Source organism: Selaginella moellendorffii, unplaced genomic scaffold (assembly GCF_000143415.4).
Source record: "Selaginella moellendorffii unplaced genomic scaffold, v1.0 SELMOscaffold_139, whole genome shotgun sequence".
NCBI lineage: Eukaryota > Viridiplantae > Streptophyta > Lycopodiopsida > Selaginellales > Selaginellaceae > Selaginella > Selaginella moellendorffii.
The window spans coordinates 100,386-123,375 of record NW_003314400.1 but is presented as its reverse complement, the minus strand read 5'-3'; the positions used below and the strand labels follow the sequence as shown (position 1 = coordinate 123,375).

The 22,990-nt window shown below is 45.5% G+C and overlaps 5 protein-coding genes and 1 non-coding gene across 7 annotated transcripts; 3 read left to right on the top strand and 3 right to left on the bottom strand.

Annotated features, from left to right (window-relative positions):
* Positions 1–2,407: 2,407 nt before the first annotated feature.
* On the bottom strand, positions 2,408–2,479 carry TRNAH-GUG. The gene has a single exon. It is a non-coding gene; the product is annotated as a tRNA-His (tRNA).
* Positions 2,480–11,743: 9,264 nt separating this feature from the next.
* On the bottom strand, positions 11,744–13,446 carry LOC112343225 (alpha-1,3/1,6-mannosyltransferase ALG2-like). 2 transcript variants are annotated; one of them, XM_024666352.1, is made up of 8 exons: positions 13,373–13,446; positions 13,192–13,308; positions 12,935–13,125; positions 12,774–12,879; positions 12,537–12,711; positions 12,369–12,487; positions 12,148–12,314; positions 11,744–12,085 (listed from the first exon to the last, which is right to left on the bottom strand). In XM_024666352.1, the coding sequence occupies exons 1-8, from the start codon at positions 13,425–13,427 to the stop codon at positions 11,813–11,815; spliced, it is 1,203 nt and encodes a 400-aa protein (XP_024522120.1). In that variant the 5' UTR covers positions 13,428–13,446; the 3' UTR covers positions 11,744–11,812. The 2 variants fall into 2 exon arrangements, with proteins under 2 accessions (XP_024522120.1, XP_024522119.1); XM_024666351.1 differs by having other exon boundaries at positions 12,935–13,308.
* A 200-nt stretch (positions 13,447–13,646) lies between these two features.
* Positions 13,647–15,552, top strand: LOC9630220. Its single transcript, XM_024666328.1, has 2 exons — positions 13,647–14,582; positions 14,656–15,552. Exons 1-2 carry the CDS (start codon positions 13,963–13,965, stop codon positions 15,371–15,373), a joined length of 1,338 nt encoding a protein of 445 aa, XP_024522096.1. The 5' UTR covers positions 13,647–13,962; the 3' UTR covers positions 15,374–15,552.
* Positions 15,553–15,595: 43 nt separating this feature from the next.
* Positions 15,596–16,614, top strand: LOC9630197. Its single transcript, XM_002992633.2, has 5 exons — positions 15,596–15,694; positions 15,750–15,823; positions 15,883–15,988; positions 16,098–16,275; positions 16,323–16,614. The coding sequence occupies exons 2-5, from the start codon at positions 15,753–15,755 to the stop codon at positions 16,490–16,492; spliced, it is 525 nt and encodes a 174-aa protein (XP_002992679.1). The 5' UTR covers positions 15,596–15,694; positions 15,750–15,752; the 3' UTR covers positions 16,493–16,614.
* On the bottom strand, positions 16,472–19,250 carry LOC9630219 (RNA polymerase I termination factor). The gene is made up of 9 exons (XM_002992609.2): positions 17,855–19,250; positions 17,696–17,792; positions 17,525–17,639; positions 17,361–17,470; positions 17,139–17,304; positions 17,003–17,077; positions 16,875–16,937; positions 16,635–16,821; positions 16,472–16,572 (listed from the first exon to the last, which is right to left on the bottom strand). Exons 1-9 carry the CDS (start codon positions 19,208–19,210, stop codon positions 16,570–16,572), a joined length of 2,172 nt encoding a protein of 723 aa, XP_002992655.2. The 5' UTR covers positions 19,211–19,250; the 3' UTR covers positions 16,472–16,569.
* A 194-nt stretch (positions 19,251–19,444) lies between these two features.
* LOC9630218 (F-box/LRR-repeat protein 14) lies at positions 19,445–22,777 on the top strand. Its single transcript, XM_002992632.2, has 16 exons — positions 19,445–19,683; positions 19,808–20,071; positions 20,146–20,274; positions 20,334–20,541; positions 20,601–20,747; positions 20,825–20,899; positions 20,958–21,029; positions 21,091–21,162; positions 21,230–21,301; positions 21,358–21,429; positions 21,506–21,577; positions 21,657–21,728; positions 21,798–21,941; positions 22,045–22,116; positions 22,254–22,400; positions 22,459–22,777. Exons 2-16 carry the CDS (start codon positions 19,874–19,876, stop codon positions 22,641–22,643), a joined length of 1,737 nt encoding a protein of 578 aa, XP_002992678.1. The 5' UTR covers positions 19,445–19,683; positions 19,808–19,873; the 3' UTR covers positions 22,644–22,777.
* The last annotated feature ends 213 nt before the right edge of the window (positions 22,778–22,990 follow it).

The window sequence follows — 22,990 nt, the reverse complement described above, 5'->3', positions numbered from 1 at the left end:
AAAGATTAGGTGGCAGCCATGTTCCAACAACATTTAATAGATGAGATGCTCACTGTTGTGGGCTAAAAATCTTCAAGCAAACAGATCTCCAGGTTTCAACTCTTGAAATAACTTTTTAAATCTCTCCCAATCAATCCTCTCTGATGGGTATATTACTGTCTCTCCACTTTGAAAAGGGACACTATTTTCATTCTCCCAGTACCCTCGAAAAGAACTTCATCTACACTTAGAAAAATTTTAATTGTTCTTTAAGTACTTTAAAAGTTCTTTTTGTAGTTTAAAACTGTCTCAATTAAATTCCACTTGCTCTCAGGGAGGGGAGGCAAAGGAAAGGGATTTTTAGGCACTTCACTCCACTCCAAAATAAGTCTACCAAAAGCAGCATCTTAGAAGAGCATGAGCAAATGCTCACAGTATGCGAGTCTTGAATCTAGTAACTCTATGTTCCTTACCGTGTCTACTCAATCAACAACACCTTCTATATTCTTTGGAATAAGCCCTAACAACCAAGAACATTGAAAAACCCTAAACACTAAAGAAACAGGGTGGTCATTGATTTTAGGGTTGCATGGTTTCGGTAATTCTTTCTCATGCAAGCATCGAATCTGCTGCTACTCCTATTCTGGCAGCTGCTGCAGTTGTTGCTGTTGATGCTGATGCTGCTGCTGCCCTCTCCTACGATAGCATATCTGGCGTGGTTGTTGCATCGGCTGCTATTGCTCTTGCTCTGCCAATTGCTACTGCTACTCTTGCTCCGCTAGTTGCTACGACTACTGTTGCCCTCTCCCACGATAGCATACCTAGCGTGGCTGCTGTGCTGGCTGTTGCTGCTCCTACTCTACCAGCTGTGTGGCTATTGTTGCCAATGTTGCTATTGCCGCTATTGCACTGGCTACTGCTGTGCTGGCTGCTGCTATTGCTCTAGTTGCACTTGTTGAAGAATATCAACTTTCCTGCCACCATTTCCTAAATAGTGTTCTAACTTTTGAAAATCGTTATTCCCACATTATTTATCGAGGACTCCATTTATCAATCTGGTCAATTGATCACCATATACGAAAGCATATGTGTCAGAAACCAGAATGAAGTTGTATAGTCGCAATGTTTTTGTTTGGACAAAGATTAGGTGGCGGCTATGTTCCAACAACATCCGATAGATGAGAGGCTCACCATTGTGGGCAACAAATAGATCTCCAAATTTTAATTCTTGAAATAACCTTTTAAATCTCTCCCCATCAATCCTCTCTGATGGGTGCAGAATCTACATATCGCCCATCCACTGCAGCAGCTGCCTCATGTGGTGCTTACTCTTGAGCTCCCCATGCTCTACTTGCTCTTGCAAATGCCCCCAGCACTCATCCACCATCACTATCTCGTGCTCACACAGGATGTCAGTCACCAGTCACGTGAAAGTCTTTGTGTCGCCCAGCGCTACCCGCGGACGGAAATGCCACATCCGCTGAGCAATCGATGGGAACAGCATTCTCCCTGATTGATCATCCAAGAACCCTAAATCTCAAGAACCCTAAAATCCTGAATCCTCAAGAACCCTAAAATCTCTCACATCCCCGAAGATCCTAGGCACGCCACTCCTCTTCTTCTGCTTCCTAATCTGCCTCCTTTGTGCACAATTGCCAGGTGAATCCTCACTCTTCCACTGCAAGAACAGTGCACCTAGAAGCATAAAAATCACTGGCCGGGACAATGCAGATCTGGCCCCTCTCGGCCATCCACTGGATCACCAGCTCCATGTGCTCCACGCTCGACATCCCCCGCATGGAGGCATGCTTCCACAGCACCTCGCTCGATAGGACCTGGAATTCACGGAGGATCTTGGGGAGGACGCGTGATCTGGCGATCGTGACGGTGTTGTTGGCGTGGATTGGATTGAAGAGCGTGCGAAGAACATTCTATACAGCTTTATTATTGATTTTAGGGTTCTTGGTGGAAGTATATCACATTGTTTGGAGAGAGCTACCAAAATCTCTCTCAGGCATACGATCAAAAATCTCTTTGGCCTGCAGGAGATCCCTGTTTTTGGCAAATACATTCAGCATCACAGTCCTTGCAACAGCAGTTTTGTGAGGAATGGAGCTGAAGAACCGCTTGGCCTCGTCAAAGCTCCCGTTTCTCAGGTCAGCAGTGAGCATCAAATCCCAGCTGAATGAGTCTTTTGGCTGGATTTGATCAAAGACTAGCTGGGCATGATAATGGCTGCCGCATCTTCCATACATTTCTACGAGCTTGTTTGCCAAGTAAATATCAGAGGTGGGTAGGCTTGATATCAGAGGTGGGTAGGCTTGAATAGATCTGTCTTGCATTGGATACCGAGCTGCATGACTGCATCAGCTGAAGCCAGTGATTCCTAGTCAGCATTAGTCAAGGCTAGATGGGCTAACAAAATGAGTGTGGCTGCTGGGATTCGAGCCCAAGTCTCCACGGCCACAACATGGAATTCTCACCACTAAACTACAGCCACCTTTTGGATATAACAATTAATTCAACTAAGTCCATTTTCTCCATCTTGCAAATGGACACGTCCTATCTCAAATATCAGTTATGCTACAAAGAAGGCTGGATTCGCTGGAGCTAACAAGTTCAGGAAACATTGCTTGGGATGTCGGTTTCCATTTTTCTAAACTCTTGAGATTTTAAAATATGTTGATGGATAAAGATCATTCTATTAACTTTTGATCTCTTGATCTTGAATATAGGAATCGACTTGATCAACGAGGACAACGGCAAACTTTGGCCAGAACAAAATTATGAGCAAATGTATGCACAGATTGCATGGAGCTTGGACGTTCCTTGGCAGAAAACCTCCATATTGTCACTGGAAAGCTCCATTCAAAGGAGCAAACGGGATGGTAATGTTTCCCCTCCATTCCCCTGATCTAGCTTAAACCTCATTCATAAACAAGTGTTTAACATGAAATGAAATAGAAAGAAATACTTGTGTGATTAGAATCAGAAAACTTGATATGGAAGTAATTTGGAATACCTGTTACATAGCACATTTAGCACGTTCCTGTGTAGACACACATTGTTATGTCGTAGAAAAGCTAAAAGAGCAACATCTTACCTCTATGATTGACACCATCGCATGGAAACGCGGAAGGGACGGGGCCATGACAATAGGCCACTTTCCTTTGTACCATGCCAAGTCGTCCGCCCACGGACACAAGGAAGAACGATAGTGCAGGAAGTTGTGCTATACCAAGCTGTGGAGAGCCGCCTCGGAAACTATTTTGTAGCCCGTGAGGTAATGCACAGACACGACACCACCCTCAGCCCGTGACAGTTCCCTCAACACTGTTTCGTAGTCTTCGATGTTCCAGCACAGTCTATCCCTATCCAAGTTGCCTTGAAAGTCCATAGGTCCGAAGCCCATTTCAACTTGCTGGCGAGTTGCATCCACCAGTATCTTGCATTCAGACGCCCATGCTTTTCGTAAAAGAGACTCGTCCTCCAGATACGAACTCAGATTCAGCGCCAGCCGACTTAAGAGCAACGTTCTTCCACCAACGAGAGAAAAGATCTCCTTCCACAAATCCTCGGGAAACTTGTATCCATCAGCAACCCAGCCGTCAAGTAATGCCATCAGGAAAAATTCCCGAGCCTGCTCCTCAGTAAGGTCACCGACCATCCTCGGCTGATACCTCTCGGGGCCAACACGCGAGTCAAGCCAGAATCTGAAGAAGTCTTCCGAGGTGCAGAGAATCACATTGGCCTCCTGGCGCTCCTTGGTAATCATGATGAAATAAGCCATCAAGGTCTTCAGGTGTTGTTGCTCCTCCGGTGCGAGGCTCCATTCGAGGAGTCTGTGTGCCTCGTCAATGATCAAGGTCGGGAGGGCCACGTCTTTGCGAGATGTTAAACGTCGTCTCCAAGAGAATAGAAGGCCGCGGATGCTTTTCAATAAAGCCTGGAAATCTGTATCTAGAGTGCGCTCCACAGCTTGAATGTGTTCGCTTAGCCCACCTGCAGAGGCTGCAACATTGTCCGCCGTTGGGATGGTCTTGGCATACTCGGCCGCTGCTGCCAGAAAGGGATTCAGCTGAGACTTGAGCTCCTTCGCAAAGTTGGCTGCAGTGCTGAATGTTCCTGCCCTCATGTTGAGGTAGATAGGGTGGCCTTGGCCACTTATCTCCTGCCTCCTCGCAAACTCTGTTCCCTGAGTCCTGTGGACCAGTGATCAACACCATACTACCGGTTTTGTACAGCTTAGTGAGATCATCAAGCTCCTTTTTTTCTGTTGTAGAACAGGTTCTTAGCTTTGGCAGTGCACTGCAGAATCCTTCTCGCCATCAACCCTAGCTATATATATATATATATATATATATATATATAGATATATATATTAGCAGACAGATTTTGAGTCCCACACATATTTTAATTCAGGATTAGTGCTAAAAACTTTTAAATATCCAATATATAAAACTAAATTACAATCATTTTGCATAATTAAATATGTATCCTTATAACATTTATAAGAAGTGCAATAAGTGTCTGATGACCAAACAACTTTCCAATTATAAGAATATAAAACTAAGTTTCCATCTTCTTGTAATCTTAGAATACAGTTAATTCCTTTTCCTGAAGTATTTGTAGACCATAATATTTTTTCACCCACATATATTAATAAGTTACAATCAATACTTAAATATAAATATGCCTTATTATTTGAAGAAATTAAAAATTGAGAAGATAATAAATATTGATGGGGCATATTTTTGTAGCCACTTAACAACAAGCTTGAAAAAATGTTACATTTATTATTTTGTAATAAACCTTGTTGTCTTCTATGGTGCAATTGATTATTGTAATTTCTAACAAAATAATATATCAAAAAATGCTCAGTATTTATAATAATAAATGAGGCTGCAAAACTTATCATGTCCTCAATAGAATCATTTATAATTTGATGTAATGAATTTCTAATAATAGTTCCTGATTCATGACCTTCTTCAGAATTTATAGTACAAAGATTTCTAACAGATTCTAATATAAAAACACCAAATCCAATATAAGTTTGAGTTTCTCCAACAATTACTTGTCCATGTAAACTTTGTCTTAGTGGAAGTACACTATTTGGTATATTATTAATGGAATTTATAATAGCCCGTATGATATCATGTACACTATTTTCACTTATAGCATCCAATTCTCCAGTTTCATAGTCAAAGTGTTCATAAGAAAATTTAAATGAAAGTAGAACAATAAAACTTATAGTGAATGCAATTTTCATTACAAATAATCTAAGTTTAACAAGCTACATATTATTATACTTATAGCAATTTAGATAAAGAAATGAAAAAGGGAAAAAAAGACAAAAGAAAGGATAGATGGATGAAGTTGTGTTTAGTACAGTTCAAGTTGTACTGTACGATGTTTAAAAACCCTATTGTTAATAGTCAAATTCAAGCTAATCTGTAATCTATTTCTTGTGCTGCCCAATAGATGAAATCGTCGAGCTGATTGTATATACCTGACATCTGTGACATATAATGCCAACCTAACAGCTCATTCTGTCCTTTAGATCTTATAACTTTTGTTTTTTTCCATGATTTGGCAGCACATATGGCAAGGTTGGTGGATGTATCTTATGATTTACAATATTTTAATTTCTGAAGACTAGACTATTGTATCCCCTTTTGATCAGTCATTTTTCTTTTATCCTAGATGTTTCTAAGCTTATTGCCTTATCAGGATAACAACTAGGCAAGTAACATCTACAGTCATATTTTTCTCACTCTTTGACAGCTTCAAAAACTTGCTATGAGTTAGAAAATCTTGTGGAAAAGAAATGAGCTTACTAGCATAAAAACAAGTGCTTATTAAGAGAATTATTTTTGAAGTCCTCAAGTTGTACTCACCCCAAGTCCTTCAAGGGATTCACAAATCCTTATAAGCAAAGAAATATCCTAGGGGTATTAAGAAAATGGATCATATAATGTTGGAGAACACAATCCAAATACTTCAACTATGCTCTCCCCTTTAGATAGCATAGAGTGATTGGCATCAAACCCACAATAGGATTTATAATGGATTTTTAAGGAAGTTTCCCTCCTAGCTACATCAATTTTTGAGTTTGAATTTGAGTGAGTCAGTGACTGGTCAATTGCTCTTATAAAATGCCTAAGTAGGTGTTTGTTCATGGTCCAACTATCCTCCAACAAATTGTGATATGGCTTCTTGGCTTTGAGAAGACATATGATTAGGTGGATTGGGAAATACAATTCCTTTGCTGTGGTCCATGGCTGTGCCATATACAATGTTTGGTACAAATCTTAGGCAAGATGTTGCATCCCTTATTAATCTTCCACCACCACTCCATCCATGCATTTCAACCCCAGGATGGGAGGTGAGTTGGTAATTGGCTTGTAGAATGCCTAAGTAGGCATTCATTCATGGTCTAACTATCCTCCATGGTGTGGACATGGCATAGTCTATAGTAAAGTGTTGCCTCTCTGAAGTGTGTTTGTTGGACACTAGCTCATTACTGCTTTCTCCTCGCATCATGGCTTAGATTCTAGCTTGAGAGAGCATAGGAAATATTCCATATCCTTATAATATTCTCTCATCCTTGTATATAAGCCCATGAGAGGCTTGAAAATTGGGTTCCTTTCCATTTCCTCTTACACTTGAGTTTGGATCTACAAGTTTGCGAGCATTTATTGGAGGGATGGATCAATGGTTGGGTAAAAGATGCCCCAACAGTTAATGAACCTGGTGTGACAAGCTAATTTAGTTTTCTTAAGAGAATGGAAAGTTTTCTTGGGAAATTGAGAGAGATCTTGAATTCTAGCTTAAAGATTTTCTCATTCCTGTATTCATTTTTTACATTACCCTCTTCTAACGATTTCTCGTGATTGGGGTATCAATTCTGGTTTTTCTTTCTTGTGCACCATGGCATCCTCTTTGCAATGAGCTAAAGAGTGATTTTTCTCAGAGTATTTGGCCACATGCATGAAGTTTTGTTTATTGTGTTCCTTTGTTTTCATGACAAATTTCTAGCACTCTAAGCTCGCAATTCTGGCACTGACATGGTGACATCTCTACCAAGACACATATCATTCATTTCGAGCAATATTGCATATTGAATGGTATTGTCGAGGATAATCACAAGTTCCACAACTTCTCATAATCATTTACTAGCCAAGCAGCAGCATGAGTAAGCACTCTCTTAGACGCAGACATGGCTAACTACTCCATATTCAAAGCATCTTTCTGGGGTCACTTTGATTAGTAGCAATTGGCGAATTGCTTACTCATAGATTTGTTTGCAGGAATTTGTTTAGCGGAAGGTTTGCTATAGTAGAGCCTTTGGAACTAGATCTTCTCTAAGAGCTCAAGATTTCCAAAGTAGATGAGGCTTTCCTCCCACCCTCAGATGAGAGCTTATGTGTTGCTGTGGTTTGTTCTTCTCTAGCCTTGCACAAGAATGATTTAGTAATCAAGAAGGCATTGTCAAAACTTGCAAGATACAAGGAGATCATCTAGTAGTAGCAACAAATGTAGGAGAAGCTACTTAAGGAGTGTAGAGCATGCCACTTACAACAAGTAGAAAGACTAAGACACCCTTCTCATTCTTGGTATTGCTTGCATTGCAATGTTACAACGTATAGCATAAAGAGATGTTGGAAGCTTCACCTAGAACTTCAGCCACCTTTTGTTTAGCGTGTTTAGCAACAGCCTTTAGCAGACAATACATCTCTTCCATGGCCAACAAATAGATACTAGCAACAACTAAAGCAAAAAGTGATTGAAGACACCCTTTCTTCGAGCTGTGGGAAGACACCAATGCATGTAAGCATAGTTTACATTGTAGAGGACAGTTATAAAATGGTTGCAGTGACTAGGGGGCACAAGAAAGTTTCTCCACCAGCCCTAGATATTGAAGGATCTAGCTCCAATTTCCAGAACTTCACCATCTCTCATAGCGTGCAAATTACCCCATGCTTCGGTATTTGCAGCACTACTCACATCCTTGGCCACAACTTTGGATCCAACAACTGAAAATTCATTTGACTTTTTGGGTGGGGTCTCCCAGCTGCCCTTCACTCTTTCTCAGGTCCTACAGAAGGTTCTTGCTTAGATTGCTGGCACTCCAATCCAATTGCAATGCATACTTGGTTTTCCTTCTTAGATGGAGGATTTTGCCAAGTCCTCAGGTATCCCCATGTAACCTTAGCATAATGTGCATATTGTCAACACTCAGACCACTCAAGATCCCGGAGCATTCTTTGCAGAGGTCTAGATCAGTGATAAATCCTTGACAACACAAGCATTATTTGATTTTGGATCCTAGAGCAACATCATTTCCCTTGACTTGGCACACTCTAGTGGTTTGGAAGTGGCTGTTAACACAACTGCATCCTCAAAACATTTGCAATCACTCAACAGTCCTAGCGGGCATCTGCCAAAATGTTAAGATCTCAGTGCAAGGAGTGGTTTCCATGCTGGATTTCCTTGTTATGGACTTCTACCAGCTAGTATCTAGGAAGTTGAAGGACTCCATCCTGGGATGTCCGTGGCATCTCGCTACTACTTGCACAACAACTTGGGCCAAAGGAGAATTAACGATCACCGATGGTGTCCAAAATCTCTTTTCAATGCCCATAGTCTTTCTATACTTCCATCCAGCTTGTCTCAAGTGGATGCTTCTTCCATCACTGAAGTTGACCAAGCTCTCAAGGTTCTTTTCCCAGAACTTATCGAGGATGACACACTGCCAAAGATCCAAGTTGTTGAGTGCAATATGATTGACTTCTTCAACATGGACTAGACTACGTCAACACTTGAATTCTCTGCCATCACTACAAAATTTTAGAGATCCTTGTGCTTCAATAAATCTGGGGATTTCACATTGATTCCTTCACTGTAGCACAGTGAGGAATTTGTCCAAGTGGTGGATTTTCCAGGCACTTTTCCAACTCCAGGACCATTTGAGAAGTCACAAGGGACCCATACCGAGGATCTCTCAACACCAACACAGAGTTTGGATGCATTGCATTTAAACTTGGACATCAACAACCACAAGATATGAGTTTGTGACACATTTGTTGTTGTGGGGGATCCAGAAGCAGTTCTTGCAGATGAAGCTGATGAGTAGTGGCTATTGGGATTGAAAAACCACTATTTGACCACTTTCTTCTAGAGAAGCAACTATCTTCAATTGCCTCTAGCAAATGCCTAGGAGTGGTATTTGCTGTAGTCATGAATTTTTTGACTTGTTCTCATAGGGTGGAGCTTACATGTGGAGCTTATATCCACCCCTAAGTTTCTTATTGCATATTAACTCTACCTTTATAGGGAATTCCCCAATATGCATGTACTTTACCATGCAACCTTGGAAGCTTGGCAACCACATTGAGATGGAGTAGTTTCATGTGGTACATGGCAACTTTGGAGCTGTCAATGAAACTAACATACAAGGCATCAACAACACTTTGGAGAGTATGACTTCTTCAGTCTCTTTGAGTACACTTTTGACTCTCTAGCTTAATGACTACTCTTGTGGTGGTGCTTCTCACTCTAGAGCTGCAATCTAGCCTTGCTACTCACTTGGGATACAACCATGACATAAAGGTGGTGGGCATTTTCCAGCAGCATTTCGACTTTTCCTTGGAGATTCTCCCAACTTGACACCTCGTTTCAGCTCTTCCCAGACTCAGGTTCATGGCTAGGTCATGATTTCATCTTGCTACAACACTCAAGGCATTTTTTGACATTGTTGACACTTCATCTGGCCACCAGATCTTCATCAACAACACATGACAATTTCTTCAACTCTCTAGAGACAATTTCTACCATCTTGAGAAGGCTTCCATCCTTCCAGGCAATGCTAGCATCCTAGATTCTCTTACAGTGACACTATTTGCCACTTCAGGCATTCTCAAGGTGATCTAACACTTCAGGGTGATTCAGCCAATTTCAGCAACATTTCAGGCCTTCTACAGGATGCCTTGTGTCCTCCTGGAATGCTTCCATCATCATCACTTTCATAGAAGCCACTTGCACTATTTGCTCTTTTGGTAGTGAGATCTTTCCATCTTTACTTATTTTTCTTGGTTTTTCTAATTTTTCTTTCTTTTGAGGGTTGACATGCCTAGAAGAATGATTAAACATCTCAATTTTAGGGTTTTTGCAATGTGTTCCTGGCAAGTTGTGATCAGCATCGGGGCCACGATTGCCACGATCATTGCAGGCTACAGCTTCATCTTAAGAGTGTTTCAAAGAATGTGGAAGTGAAAGAAACTCTTTCTACTGGAGGGAAGTCACTGGGCACTTCTGTCGACATGCAAGGAGCTGCATGGGATGGGCTGGCATGCATCGGGTTGGACTTGCTATCGGTCTTGGAGCTGTTGCCATTGCGCTGGGCTATGGACTGGGGAAGAAATGCTTGCCTTCTTAGTTGCTGCCAATCATACCAAAATAATTTGCTTTCATCATTTAATTTGAGGCTATTTTTTAGTATGGTTTAACTTAATTTAATCATCGTGTTATAGTACTTGTAAATATTCATTAAGTATTAAGAACTTGTGAGAGAAATCTAATGTCTCACAAGTTTTCCGAAGAGGAAATCCACTTACATGCTTTACTTGTTTTTATCTTTCATGAGATATCTAAACTTCTTATGTACTTCAGCAAGATTAGGATCCTTGATAAACTCAAGCATAACTGACATAAATGCAGCTTATATAGGGCACCTGCAGTAAAACTATAAGATAAAGAAAAACCTTTATCCCCTTTCACTCTCAAATGCAAAGCACTTAATGCAATATGCTCTCCATTAGTCCACTACTTTGACATGCTCATTGTGGCCATGCCATGGCATGCAATGATGGCAATGCCAAGGTGAAAGTGTCCATCCTTCACAACCAGATAGAAAAGCCAATAAGAACTCAAGTAACTTTAACACACATACAAGATCCTAGTTGAGTGGAGCACAAAATTTTGCAAGACTGGATAAAATGACACAAAAGAATGCTAGATCATTAATTCAAACAAAATATGCTGTTGCCATCCTAGTCCGTGTAATACATGCTACCACGCGAGAGTTCGAATCTCAGGCATTTGCGCTACCTAAAAAAGATTAAAATTCTCTGCCCTTTTTCTTGTCGTTTAGCTTGTCCACGTCATCACGCTCCTCCCGCGTGGGAACAACAGATCATTCTGGGTATATATGTTGTGATTAAACATCTCAGTCTTAGGGTTTTCGCAATGTCTGTCCCGCAGGTTGTGATCAGCATCGGCGCCACGGCCATTGCGGGCTACGGCATGTTCAAATTGGGCGGAGCGCTTGATCTCAAGGGCGCTGCGAAGAATCTCGAGGTGAAAGAAGCTCTGTCTGCTGGAGGAAAGTCACTGGGCGGTTCTGTCGGAGATGGGCTGGCATGCATCGGCGTTGGAATTGCCCTTGGTCTTGGAGCTGTTGCCATCGCGCTGGGCTATGGGCTGGGGAAGAAATGACCTCTTCTTCCTCCCCTCCTCCTTCCTCTTCCTCAAGCTCTTTCCCTTCCAGTGATGGAAGCAACGTGACACAGAGCTGTAGGGTTTTCCTTTCTCACTCCGATCTTCCAGGCTCCTCATGTTTTGATTCCTCCCGGGTGGAGCTCTTCTTGTAAAGAAATCGATTTTGTTTCCGTTTCCCAAGCTTCTCTCTGGATACTGATCTTGGAGCAAGCTGGTTGGAGTCGATCGGGCTCACATTTTCTCTTGCAGGAGCAAAGCTTTCCACTTTGCCAAAGATCAAACATTTGCTTTGGGAAAAAATCTCGCTAACATTTGCTTTGCTCTTGGACGAAAGCTAACACAAGAGCTCTTGGACAAGCCTACTGCCAAATGTTTGCCTGGAGAATCTGTCCCGGACGTGCGACCGCGCAGAGCTTCCCATGGACTTGGCGAGATTTGGATCCCTGACAAACTCGAGCATGGCCGACGCGAACGCCGCGGGCTTTGGGTCGCACAGGAAGCCAGTCTTGGCGTGCAGCACGCTCTCCATTGGTCCGCCGCTGCGACATGCTATCACTGGTTTTCCTGCGGCCATGGCCTCCAACGGGACAATGCCGAAGTGTTCATCCTTCACAGACACAGAGAAAAGCCGATAAAAAAACTCCAAGAGAAAGCAAAAGCTCGACTTACCGAAGGAGTGTAGATGACACACACGCAAGATCCCAGGAGTTCGTCCCTTGTTTGAGTGGAGCACGAGGGAAGAAAGAGGACGCGCTCGCTTATCCCGAGTTTGCGAGCGAGATCTTGCAAGTCGTCCAGAACTTCACAATTCTCTGTGACGCGTCTATCAAATCCTCCTGGATAAAACGACACTGTTAAGTAAAAGAGAAGGATGTGTAATTTCGCTATACCAGCCAAGACAAGCTTCACCTGAGTGTTCTCGATCTGGCTCAAGACAATGTCAAAAGCAGAGACTGCCAAAGACACATTCTTCTTTCTCTCGAACCGGTTGATGGAAAGGAAAAAAGGCCTGCAGCAAGACCAAGTTATTTCTAGAATCTAGAAAACAAAAGTCTTACGTTTCAGCGGGAAGTCCATCCACGTTTGCTTTCTCTGGCAGCGAAGCAAACTGTTCGACATCGACCGCCGGGTATAGAACTGACGGCCGCAAGCCTCGAGCGTGGAGCTTTCGAAATGTCCGTGCGAAGGTTGACGCAGTGAAATTACTGTTCACTAGGATCCGATCGGCCATTCCTGCATGGATACGTGTTTTCCAAAAGCCACAAGCTCAGAGCGAAGAAGACACGACTTTATACCAGTTGTTGTTTCTTCGAGCCAATCAATGGGCTTCCTGTACAATTTCTTGATTGTCGTCGTGTGTGGAGCCAGCAGCAAATCGGGAAAGTGGCAGTAAAAGACTATCTGTTGAGAAACTGGATAGAGGTCAGCGCAAAGGATTTTCTAGCACAGAACTTACCTTTGATCTCTTGATCTTGAGTATAGGAATCACTGCCGAGACTTGATCGACGAGGACGACGTCAAACTTTGGCCAGAACAAAACCATGCACACCGCAACAAAGACGCAGCGAATGTACGCACAGATCGCGTGGAGCTTGTTCCAGACGTTCCTTGGCAGAAAATCTCCATAGACTGTCACTGGAAAGCTCCCTTGAAAGAAAAGAAAAGAAATTCGTGGAGCGACCTTGGAGAAAAAAGCGAAGCTTTCGTCCTTACCATTCACAGTCTCCTCGAAACAGCGCCGGGGATCGTGATGCGCCGTGAAAACGCGGACGTCGTGACCATTGTTCTTGAGCTCCAGCGCCGCGTCGACGATCAGCCGCTCTGCTCCCCCTGAAAGCACACGCGAATTCACGCAATTCGGGCGAGCCGCTCACAAATCGCTGGAATTTCTCACCGATTCCTAGATCGGGATGGCAGATCGCGACGCTGAGCTTGCGCTTCCCCTCCATTCCCCTGCTCTGCTAAAACCCTAGAGCCCCGAGAATATCTTGAGAATATGCTAAAGCGTAGATCCTTTGAGTACGGAATTGTGTACGATTACCATTGCTGGATACAGCTGTCATGTATGCCATGCATGGCCATGCAAAGGTGTAGGGTTTAAGGGGGTTTTAGGGCATAGCGCTTTGTTTTTGGCATGGCATGGGCATTGGACGTGGCACCATGGATTAACTCCGCCTTACGGACGCGAACCATTGGGGTCCAATTTGCTTGAGCCAGCCCAAAGCCAGACAGGAAGAACAAGGGAAGAGCTTTGTTCTGTGCGTGAGAGCTGGGCGCGTGGATTCCTCGTTTCTCGTGCTCGATCGTCGCCATCGCTCGGGCTCTTTGCTTCGATTGCTGGAGGAGGATCAAGGCGGAGGCGCTGGCTAGAGCTGCATTCATCCCATGCCGCGAACGAGGGGGAGAATCGGCGGGAGTAGGGTTTGCTGACCGCGAGGTATGAGCAGCGCTGGAAGAAGAAGCTCTAGGTAGCAGCATGGGATTATGATGGATCCCCAGGCATTCGTCAAGGTCTCGATCGCGGCCCTAGGGCTGCGAATCCCGATCGCCTCCAAAGCAGCTCGCGTCGGCGTACATTCCTCCTCCATTCCCTGCTACTGCGAGATCAGCTTGCCGGGATTTCCTGTCCAGACGGCGCCAGTGCCGCTCATCACCGCGACAGCGCCAGAGCCGGATTCCAGGAACGTGGCGGCGGTGTTCTACTTGGATCACTCCAGCTTGAGGAAGCTACTGGCAGTCCACTGCTGCTTGGGCTCGAGGAAGGCGGCTCCTTGCTTGAAAGTGGTGGTCTTCACTGGAAGGCAGGGCTCGTGCTGTGGTGTGAGAGAAGGGAGTTTCTTGGGGAAGTTTAGCATTCCAGTCGACTCGGAGTGGCTTTCGGGGAATCCACTCCAGCTTTACGATTCGTGGGCGAGCATAGGAAAGAAAGGTGGAAGTCCTGGAGCGGAGTTTCATCTCAATGCCAGGATAGAGGCAGATCCTCGCTTCGTTTTCCAGTTTGACGGGGACACTGCTTCCGGCCCACAGATTATACAAATCCAGGGAAGCTTGAGGCAGCCCATCTTTAGTTGCAAGTTCAGCAGGGATCGAAGTTGCCGCGCTAGGTGAGAAGCTCTCTTCGAGTTTGTAGCTTGGCGATGGCTTTCTCACTGGCATTTCTTCTTTCTCTTTTTGCAGGCTAGGATTCACAGATACTCCAGCGAAGAGCTGGTCCACATCGCTAACAGGAGATAGAGAAAGAGAACGCAAGGAACGAAAGGGGTGGCTCGTGATGATCCACGACCTCTCGGGCTCTCCCGTGGCTGCGGCTTCGATCGTCACACCTTTCGTGCCGTCGTCGGGGTCCGACTACGTGAGCCGATCAAACCCAGGTGCGTGGCTCATCCTCCGCCCGGACTCCACCGGTGTCGATAGCTGGGAGCCGTGGGGGAGGCTGGAGGCCTGGAGGGAGAAAGGTGGCAAGGGTGGTCTCGGGCTGAGATTCCAGCTGGTTGCTGAAGGTGGTGGCATCACCAGCGTCGGGAGTGGGATCCTGGTGTCCGAGACGGTGATCAGCACACAGAGTGGCGGAGAGTTCTCGATCGACACGGTCAGGCTGCGGGTGGAAGCGGCATCCTCGTCGTCTTCAACGGAGAGTCCTCACAGCAGCGGGGATGGCTTCCTGGGGCTGGGCTTCCAAGTCGCGGGTGGATTCGTGATGAGCTGCCCCGTCCACGGCGAGAGGAACAAGACGAACAAAGGCCGCTGCATCCAGATGGCTGTGAGGCACGTAACTTGCGTGGAGGACGCGGCGGTGTTCATGGCTCTCGCGGCGGCGGCGGACTTGAGCATGGATGCGTGCCAGCCATTCTCGAGGAAGCTGAGGAGAGAGCTTTGCTACCAGCAGGGCGAGTGAGATGATCGATCTATCATCGATCGAGAGAGACGAGGACGAGATGATCCGAGACAATGGTGATCGCGAGACGAGACGAGGACGAGACGAGACGAGAGGAGAGAGACGATGGCCAATTTTCTCCCGCGAAAGTTTATATGTTTAATTGCTAGAGATTAATTAAAGGAAGGGGTTTAGTTTAAGGAATGGTTTTAGGGCAAGGTTGCTATAAATAATAGATTGGGGCTAATTTAGTGGTCAGTGTGGCTATAAACGTTTAAACCTCGCGAGAGAGGGACGAAGGCGCGGGACGATATTGCGAGCCCTAGATGTCGCAGCGATCAGGTCAGCGATTCTCCGCTCTTGTTTTCTCTAGATCCAACGCGCCGCGCAATGCCAGGCCATGGACGACAATCGATGCCTGTGGAAGAAGGACTGGCCGGAAGAATCCCAACTTAACGTCTCCTATCTGCTGTGAGATCGATTGCGCTGTGCCGGGAGCGATGGTTTTGATCGAGATCTTGCTGTTGCAGATATTCCGCGATGAAGGATCGGGATCCTGAGCCAGTGGACCAGGAATCGCTCAAGAAGTTTTGCCAGGCTATGGAGAGGGTGACATTCGCAAGCTCCGACACACTGGTAAGCGTGGATGATTTAGCTGAGAAAGAAAGGAGAGTTCCTTTTCTTTGTTCTTGAGAGACTGAAATTTTTCTCTCTAAGAACTCTAGTTCGTGTTTCCTTTCTCCAGGAAGATTACATCGCCAACATTGCGTGCTTGATCGAAGGGAAGTGCCACCAACGAATCGGCCCCGAAGAGAAAGATTACCTCAAGCTCGTCACAGAGGAGATCCTCGAAACCATGTCGTCATCGCCTTCGCAATCACAACGGCGAGAAGACCATCCAACTGCGGCTGTAGCTCTTGGCGGTACGTTATCTTTCTTCCAAAGCTGTGTAAATCTTTGTTCCATGCAGAGGATGAAGCAGCACGAGCAGCCAGCACCAGCGAGACCACGATACCGGAGCTCGATCTCACTGATATCCCCGACTTTGTAAATTCAACTGCTAACCTCGACGACATTGAAATGACTCTGGACAGCATGCCGGATGATTTACACTTGCTCGACGATACCAATATGATATAATCAATCGATTGAGTCCTTCCTTCTGTAACACCATACTCCTCGATATCACGACGATTTTGTATAGAATTTTCAGAGTGTCACTATAAAAGCAAAACACCATCATATAACTTTTGCGAAATAAATCAAACGAACTTTAGCTTACATGTTCTTCTTGTAGAGATTGTTCTTCCGGGCCTGACACAATTGGGCAAGCAGCGGCTGGTTCTTCCAGAAAGCATGGAGCAAATCGCTCAATCAAAAGTTCCAGCTTCTTCTCGAAAGGCCAGTGCCACTTATGTCCCAAGTGTACACGCATTTCGTGCCATCGCTTGAGACATATCTCTCCTGACCTGCATTGGACAAAGACTATAAAATACATGGTAGAAAAGAAAGAAAGCCATGCCTTCCGGACAATAGATTATCCCAGTCGATGGACTCTTCATCTGGCGCACCGGACTCGAGCATTCTGCGTAAACGACCGACACCACGAGTTAAAAACTACCAGGGAAAAAAGAAAACTCTGTCAAGTACCTCCGTAGAAGAAGATGGTCGTCGCCAGTTCCCCACTCCTTGGTTTTAACCATAGGAGAACACAAATCCCGGTACCTATGGAAGACAATGGCAAAGTTAGCAAGATCAAAAGGAGGCTTTCATAGCTCTTCTTTACCAGAGAACTCGGTAGTGACTCTCTGGACGACCGGGTAGCTTTGCGGCAATCGAACGCCAAGGGATGTCTTCCTCTCTATGCCTTGGAACATTTAGCCGCGCATACTCGGCCAAAACGTTGTGGACTGTCGAAGTCACCTTGGCGATTTCCTCGCTTGAATACTTGCCTGTAAAAAAAAAAACACCCGGCTTGCTTGCTATCTTAACCAAGAAAGATCGTTACCTCTCTTCTGCAAAGCATTGACATAGTAATACTTTGTTGCAACAGCGCGCTTATTCCTCCCAAGAAGCTTCGATATCAGCGTCCACCTTTTGCCATGCGTCAGAACAAGGCTGCCACACCAAAGCAAAAACTTCTTATAAAAATATATACACCACAGCGCATACCTTTGGAGCCGTTCCACTTCCTCTGGTGGCCATATCCCTTTCTGGCCGAAAATGTCCAAGACAGATTCTGCTCGATATTTTACAGAGATTGGGTTTCTCTCCGGAAGGCAAGCCACTGCCACAAAGTAGAGAATATTAGGATGTGAGCCACAACAATACAGTGTCTATTACCAAGCGCTTTCGAAAGCTCTCGCCCAAGTCGACGCTGCTCTGGAGTTTCTCGGTCCAGATAAAGTTTGTATGTTTCATGCAGGTCCAACCCCTTGGTCTGCGCAAGAAAAAAAGCAAAAGGAAAGAGTCAGCTTTACGAGTGAAGGCTAAAGTGCGTACCTCTGCAAACTGACGAACTGCTTGTCTTATCGCCTCGTCCTCTTCCTCGGTAAACTTCTTATTGTATAGGGGATCTTTCAATCTCCGCTCGCACAGAGGCCTCTCGTTCGGGACTGTCGGTTGTAACTCCACTCCACCGAAATGGACTTTCTTCTCTGTAGCGGCCTCGTTTAAAACCACCGCAGCACCGAAAGAGACCTTCTTCTTTATCTTCTCGTTTCGAATCGTAGACTCAGCATGGTTTCCCAAGTTCTTCGTACAAGTATGGAGATCGCCGCCTGTCTCGACGGAAACTGGTCTCTCAGCCTTCTTAGTTTTCTCTTTACGCTGTTTGTCACTACTGCCACGCTCGTCTTCACGCTGCTTGAGCTTGTTATCATCCTGACTTTCTGCCACCTCTAGTTTCTTCTTCCGCTTCTTTTTCTCGTCACAAGCAGCGGAGTTATTCTCTTGCTCCTCAGCCACGTCCACTGCATCAACTTTCTTTTTCTTCTTCTTCCTCTCCGGTTCTTGGTGTTCTTGATCATCGTCAGCTTCAGGACTCTCGGCATCGTCAAGCGCGGCTGCGTGTTTGTCTTTCTTCCTCTTCCTCTTGGAAGGAACTGGATCAACGTTGGCAGTAGCATTCTCCTGCCTAGATTCTTTCCTCCTCTGTTGATCGTCACTGCTTACTTTCCGATCGGCCGTATCATCACTTGCTATCCTCTTCCCTCGCTTCTTCTTCTCTAACTTCTTATTCTTCTCCGATTGGAGAGGAACTTTAGTACTGTCCTCTCGGATCTCGCTCTGGTCACAAACAGTGGGCTGATTCTCTTGTTCCTCCACATTTATTCCTTGCACGTTCTTCTTTTTTTTCTTCTTCTTCTTATCCTCCTTTGCAATCCTTTCAACGTCAACTCCAGCATCTTCCTTGTGCTTTGTGCTCTTGGAAGAAATTTGATCGGCTCCACTGCTGCCACCTTCTCGATCACCATCTCCGGCATTCTTCTTTCGCGTCTTCTCGTGACCATCTAGCTTCTTTTTCCCGTCCGAAATCTTCTCTTCCACTAAATCCTTGTCTTCGTGCTTTCGCTTTCGCTTCTTTTTCTCGTGGCCGGCTTCCTCTTCCACTTCCTCCCGTTCCTTTTCACCCTCAAAATCCTCGTTTTTGGATTCTTCTGGAGCTGGATGCTTGGATTTTCTCCTGCTCTTCTTCTCTTTACCCTCTGCGATCTCTACCCCTGCGTCCTCGTCACTCTTGCGATTCACACCAGCATTCTTCCCCGTCAGCTCACCTGTGCGATCGCAATCCTCCACAGTTCCATCGCCCTTCTCCTCGATCGGATCCTTCGCGCGCTTCCTCTTGCGCTCGCCCATCCCGGCCAAATTGACCTAAAACCCCGTCATCTAAACAGTATAGAGATTTGGACGGCAAGGATTCTCCGGCCCCAGTTTTGGACGCCTACGCAACCCCATTCGTCTCGCGTGGCGCTCTGTCAGCCATCCAAATCCCAAACGGCCGGCCATGATTTTGCAAAATGGTGCGCGCCTGGCCGTCAGATGCGCAGTTTGCGAACCACATCTGGGCCGTCGCGGTTTCGCAACGGACGGCACGGATTTCTCGAGAGATGGGTATTCGTCTTCCCTAAGTGAAAGTGAATGGCTATGGAGGAGGAAGCTTGCATCCGCTGCTCCACGATACGATAGCGGCGGGGCGAGGAAAGAGGGGAAATAAAAGCTTCTCGGTGTTTCTGCCATGGCCATCGCGGATTATCTGTCTTGGGCGGCGGCGGAGGTGAGAATTTTCGCGGCAATTGGCAGGAGTCGAGGCGATCGGCCAAGAGCATCGGGTGAGTTGGGCTCTCGATTCCACTCGCGCTTTGTTTCTTCCCCAATTTGCCAGTGGATTGGAATAGTTTTCCCAGCTAGTATCATCTGTTCTCGTGCATGATTTGTTTATGCGATCCATGCCAGGTTGAGCGATCGGCCTAGAAACTAGGAGGAGGAATCCAGAGAAAGCCAACAAACAAGGAGAAAAAAATGGGAGGTGCTTGCTCGAGAAAGAGAGACCAAAGGGAAGGAGACCTTGACGATGGCTATGGTGGCTCCGCGAGATTTAGTCGCAGCTTCTACTTTCGCTGGCCTTCCAGGAACTTTGAGAGGGATATTAGCGACGAGCAAGACAATGCAAACAAGGCTCCATCGCTCCTGGAGCTTGCAGTGCGAGAGACTTGTAAGGTAAGTTTGTGCAAAGTTTTCTATGGTTCTTCCATTGTTCTTGAGACTTTTCTTTCTTTCCTTGTCAACTCAAGAACACACAAGGTATCAAATCGTTTGAGAAGCTGCCGAGGGATTTAACGCAGAAGATCCTCAACGAGCTCGTCCAGACTCAAGCTCTTTCTCGAGAGCTCTTTCAAGCTTTCGAGGACTGTGCCATCCAGGTACGATCAAAGCCATACTTTAGAACTATCTCCATGAATGAAAACTTTGTGGTTTCCAGGACATTTATCTCGGCTACTATCCGGGTGTTGATGATAGCTGGATGGAAGTCATAGGCTCGCAGAAGTTTTGCTTGCTAGCGGTGGATTTTTCTGGTTCTATGGTTACGGACGAAGGCGTGCAGTGCCTTCAAATCTGTGAAAACGTAGAGATCATCTGCATGAACGAATGTAAATACATATCAGACATTTCTCTGAGCTACTTCACAGGTAAGTCTCTACTCGTCACTTGCTTCTAGTCTCGTTTCATTTGCTTTGTCATTGCGTAGGCTTCACGAATCTTACGTCGTTGAGCTTCCAAAAGAACAAACTTATAACTCCGGCTGGGATGAGACACTTGGCTGGTCTCCCAAACCTCAAGCACTTGGATTTGGAGCGATGTCCGAAGATTCACGACGGCCTTGTTTATATCAAAGGTAGTTCTTTTTACCCATCTCTCGTTGTTAGCTAGCTGCGAACTTCTCTTCTTTTGGTCTTTGGTATTTATGAACAGGACTCACAAAGCTGGAGAAACTAAATCTCGGATGGTGCAACTGTATCCGGAGCTCCGACATGAAGCAGCTTTCTGGTTTGCTTTGTTTTTCTTTTTTCAGGAGTAAACTGGGAGAGACTTTTACTTCTCGCAGGTTTAACCAACTTGCTGGAACTCCAAATCTCCCGAAGCAAAGTCAAGGACTTTGGAATCACCTTCTTGAAAGGTATTTGATCTTTTGCTTTTCTTTTTGGAGTTCTGTGATCGACCGCTTTCTTTCGCTGCAGATTTGAAGAAACTCGAAGTACTAAACATGGAAGGCTGCCCAGTGACTTTTGCCTGCATGGACACGATTGCTGGTACGTAATTTAATGGTTAAAAACCTTCAAGTCTTCCCATCTGCTGTGGATTTTTTCATCCTTTCAGGTTTGACTTCCTTGACAACTCTCAATCTCAAGTCCTGCTACATCTCAGATTTCGGCTGCCGAAAGCTCGAAGGTAGAGATACTACACACTTCTGCCGATCACGCTCTTTCTTGTTTTTCATATATCAGGCCTCGGAAACCTCAAGAACTTGAATCTGAGCTACACAAATGTGAGCGACGCTGGAATGGTGTACCTCAAAAGTATGAAAAAAGATTGTCTCTTTCTTGTGTTTCGGACGTCTCATTCTTTCTTTTCTTTTTTCCTTGGTGCTTGCAGACCTCAAGAGTCTCCAGTTCCTAAACCTTGACTCGTGCAAGATCGGAGATCAAGGAGTACAGAACTTTAAAAGTATGCAATTTGTTTCTCGAATAACATCTTGCTGGATTGAATACAAAACTGCCTGTGGTTCTGTGCTGTGTGACTGCAGACCTTGTAAATCTCAAGAGCTTGGATCTTTCCGACTCGCTGATTGGGAACCATGCTCTCAACTTCCTCACGGGTAAACTTGTTTCCTCTCCTTTGTCACATTCTCACAGCGAAAAAATCTCTTTTTTCTTGTGTTTCCCAGGCCTCTCGAAGCTCGAGAGTCTAAATATCTCGTCCACAATGGTGACGGACATGGGCCTGCACAAGATCTCAGGCTTAACATCGCTCAAGTCTTTGAACATTGACTCACGACAGATTACTGACACCGGCCTCATGGCCCTCACAAGTAATAACTCTTCCTCTTTTCTCCACATTGATTTCTTCCTTTTCGTTCGCTCACTGTCTGTCGAGCGGAGAAGGAAGAAAACTCACAGCTTTTTCTTTCGCAGGCTTAACTAATCTTACGCACCTGGATCTGTTTAGCGCTCGCATCACGGACTATGGCATCGGCAGCCTTCGACGTACGTAATATAATCTTTTCGATCTCTTTCTTTTTTCTTTCGAGCTTTGTCTTCGCTGCCGTGTGTCGTCCCCTTGTGCCCAGATCTCGACAGGTCCTTAAAGTTTTTGGTTTTTTTGCTTTCTCTCTGGTGCGCAGATTTCAAGAAGCTACAGTCCCTGGAGGTCTGTGGTGGTGGAATAACAGACGTAGGTGTCAAGAGCTTAAAAGATCTGACAGATCTTACGTACTTGAACCTCTCGCAGAATGGTCAGCTGACTGACCAAGCCTTGGAGGCTCTCTCGGGTGCGTAGCTCTCGGTTCCTAGATTGCTAGATTGCTCCTTGTTTATGTTTCCTTGCAGGCTTGACGAAGCTCGTGTCGCTCAACGTCGGGAACTCGTCCGTGACGAATGCGGGGCTGCAGCACTTGCTGCCGCTCAAGAATCTCACGTCGCTGGCGCTCCAGTCGTGCAAGGTGACGCTGTGGGCGATCCAGAAGCTGCAAGCATCGTCGCTCCCCAATCTGGTGATCGTCCGACTGCGGTGAAATGAAATCATCCACCCTGCGATGAATCGATCGGAGCACGAAGAACACGAAGAAGAAAACTCGCTGTAAATAAGTACGTTTGCAACTCAAGCTGTAGATACACACAATGGAAAGAAAGAATTCGTTTGCGCAAATCCTGGCCGTTGAATGCTATCGTTTAAACAAATCCTGGTCGTTGGTTGCCAACTGTCAGATGGTGTCGCGTGGCCCCTGCTGTTTAGGGCTTCTAGCAATGGTGATTGTTTTCTTCTTTTCCTTGCCTGTCTCGCACTGGGCAGTGCGCCACAGTTCTCTCAATCTTGACCCAGTCTCTCTCACGCCCAAGAACCCTAAAAAACTGGGCGACA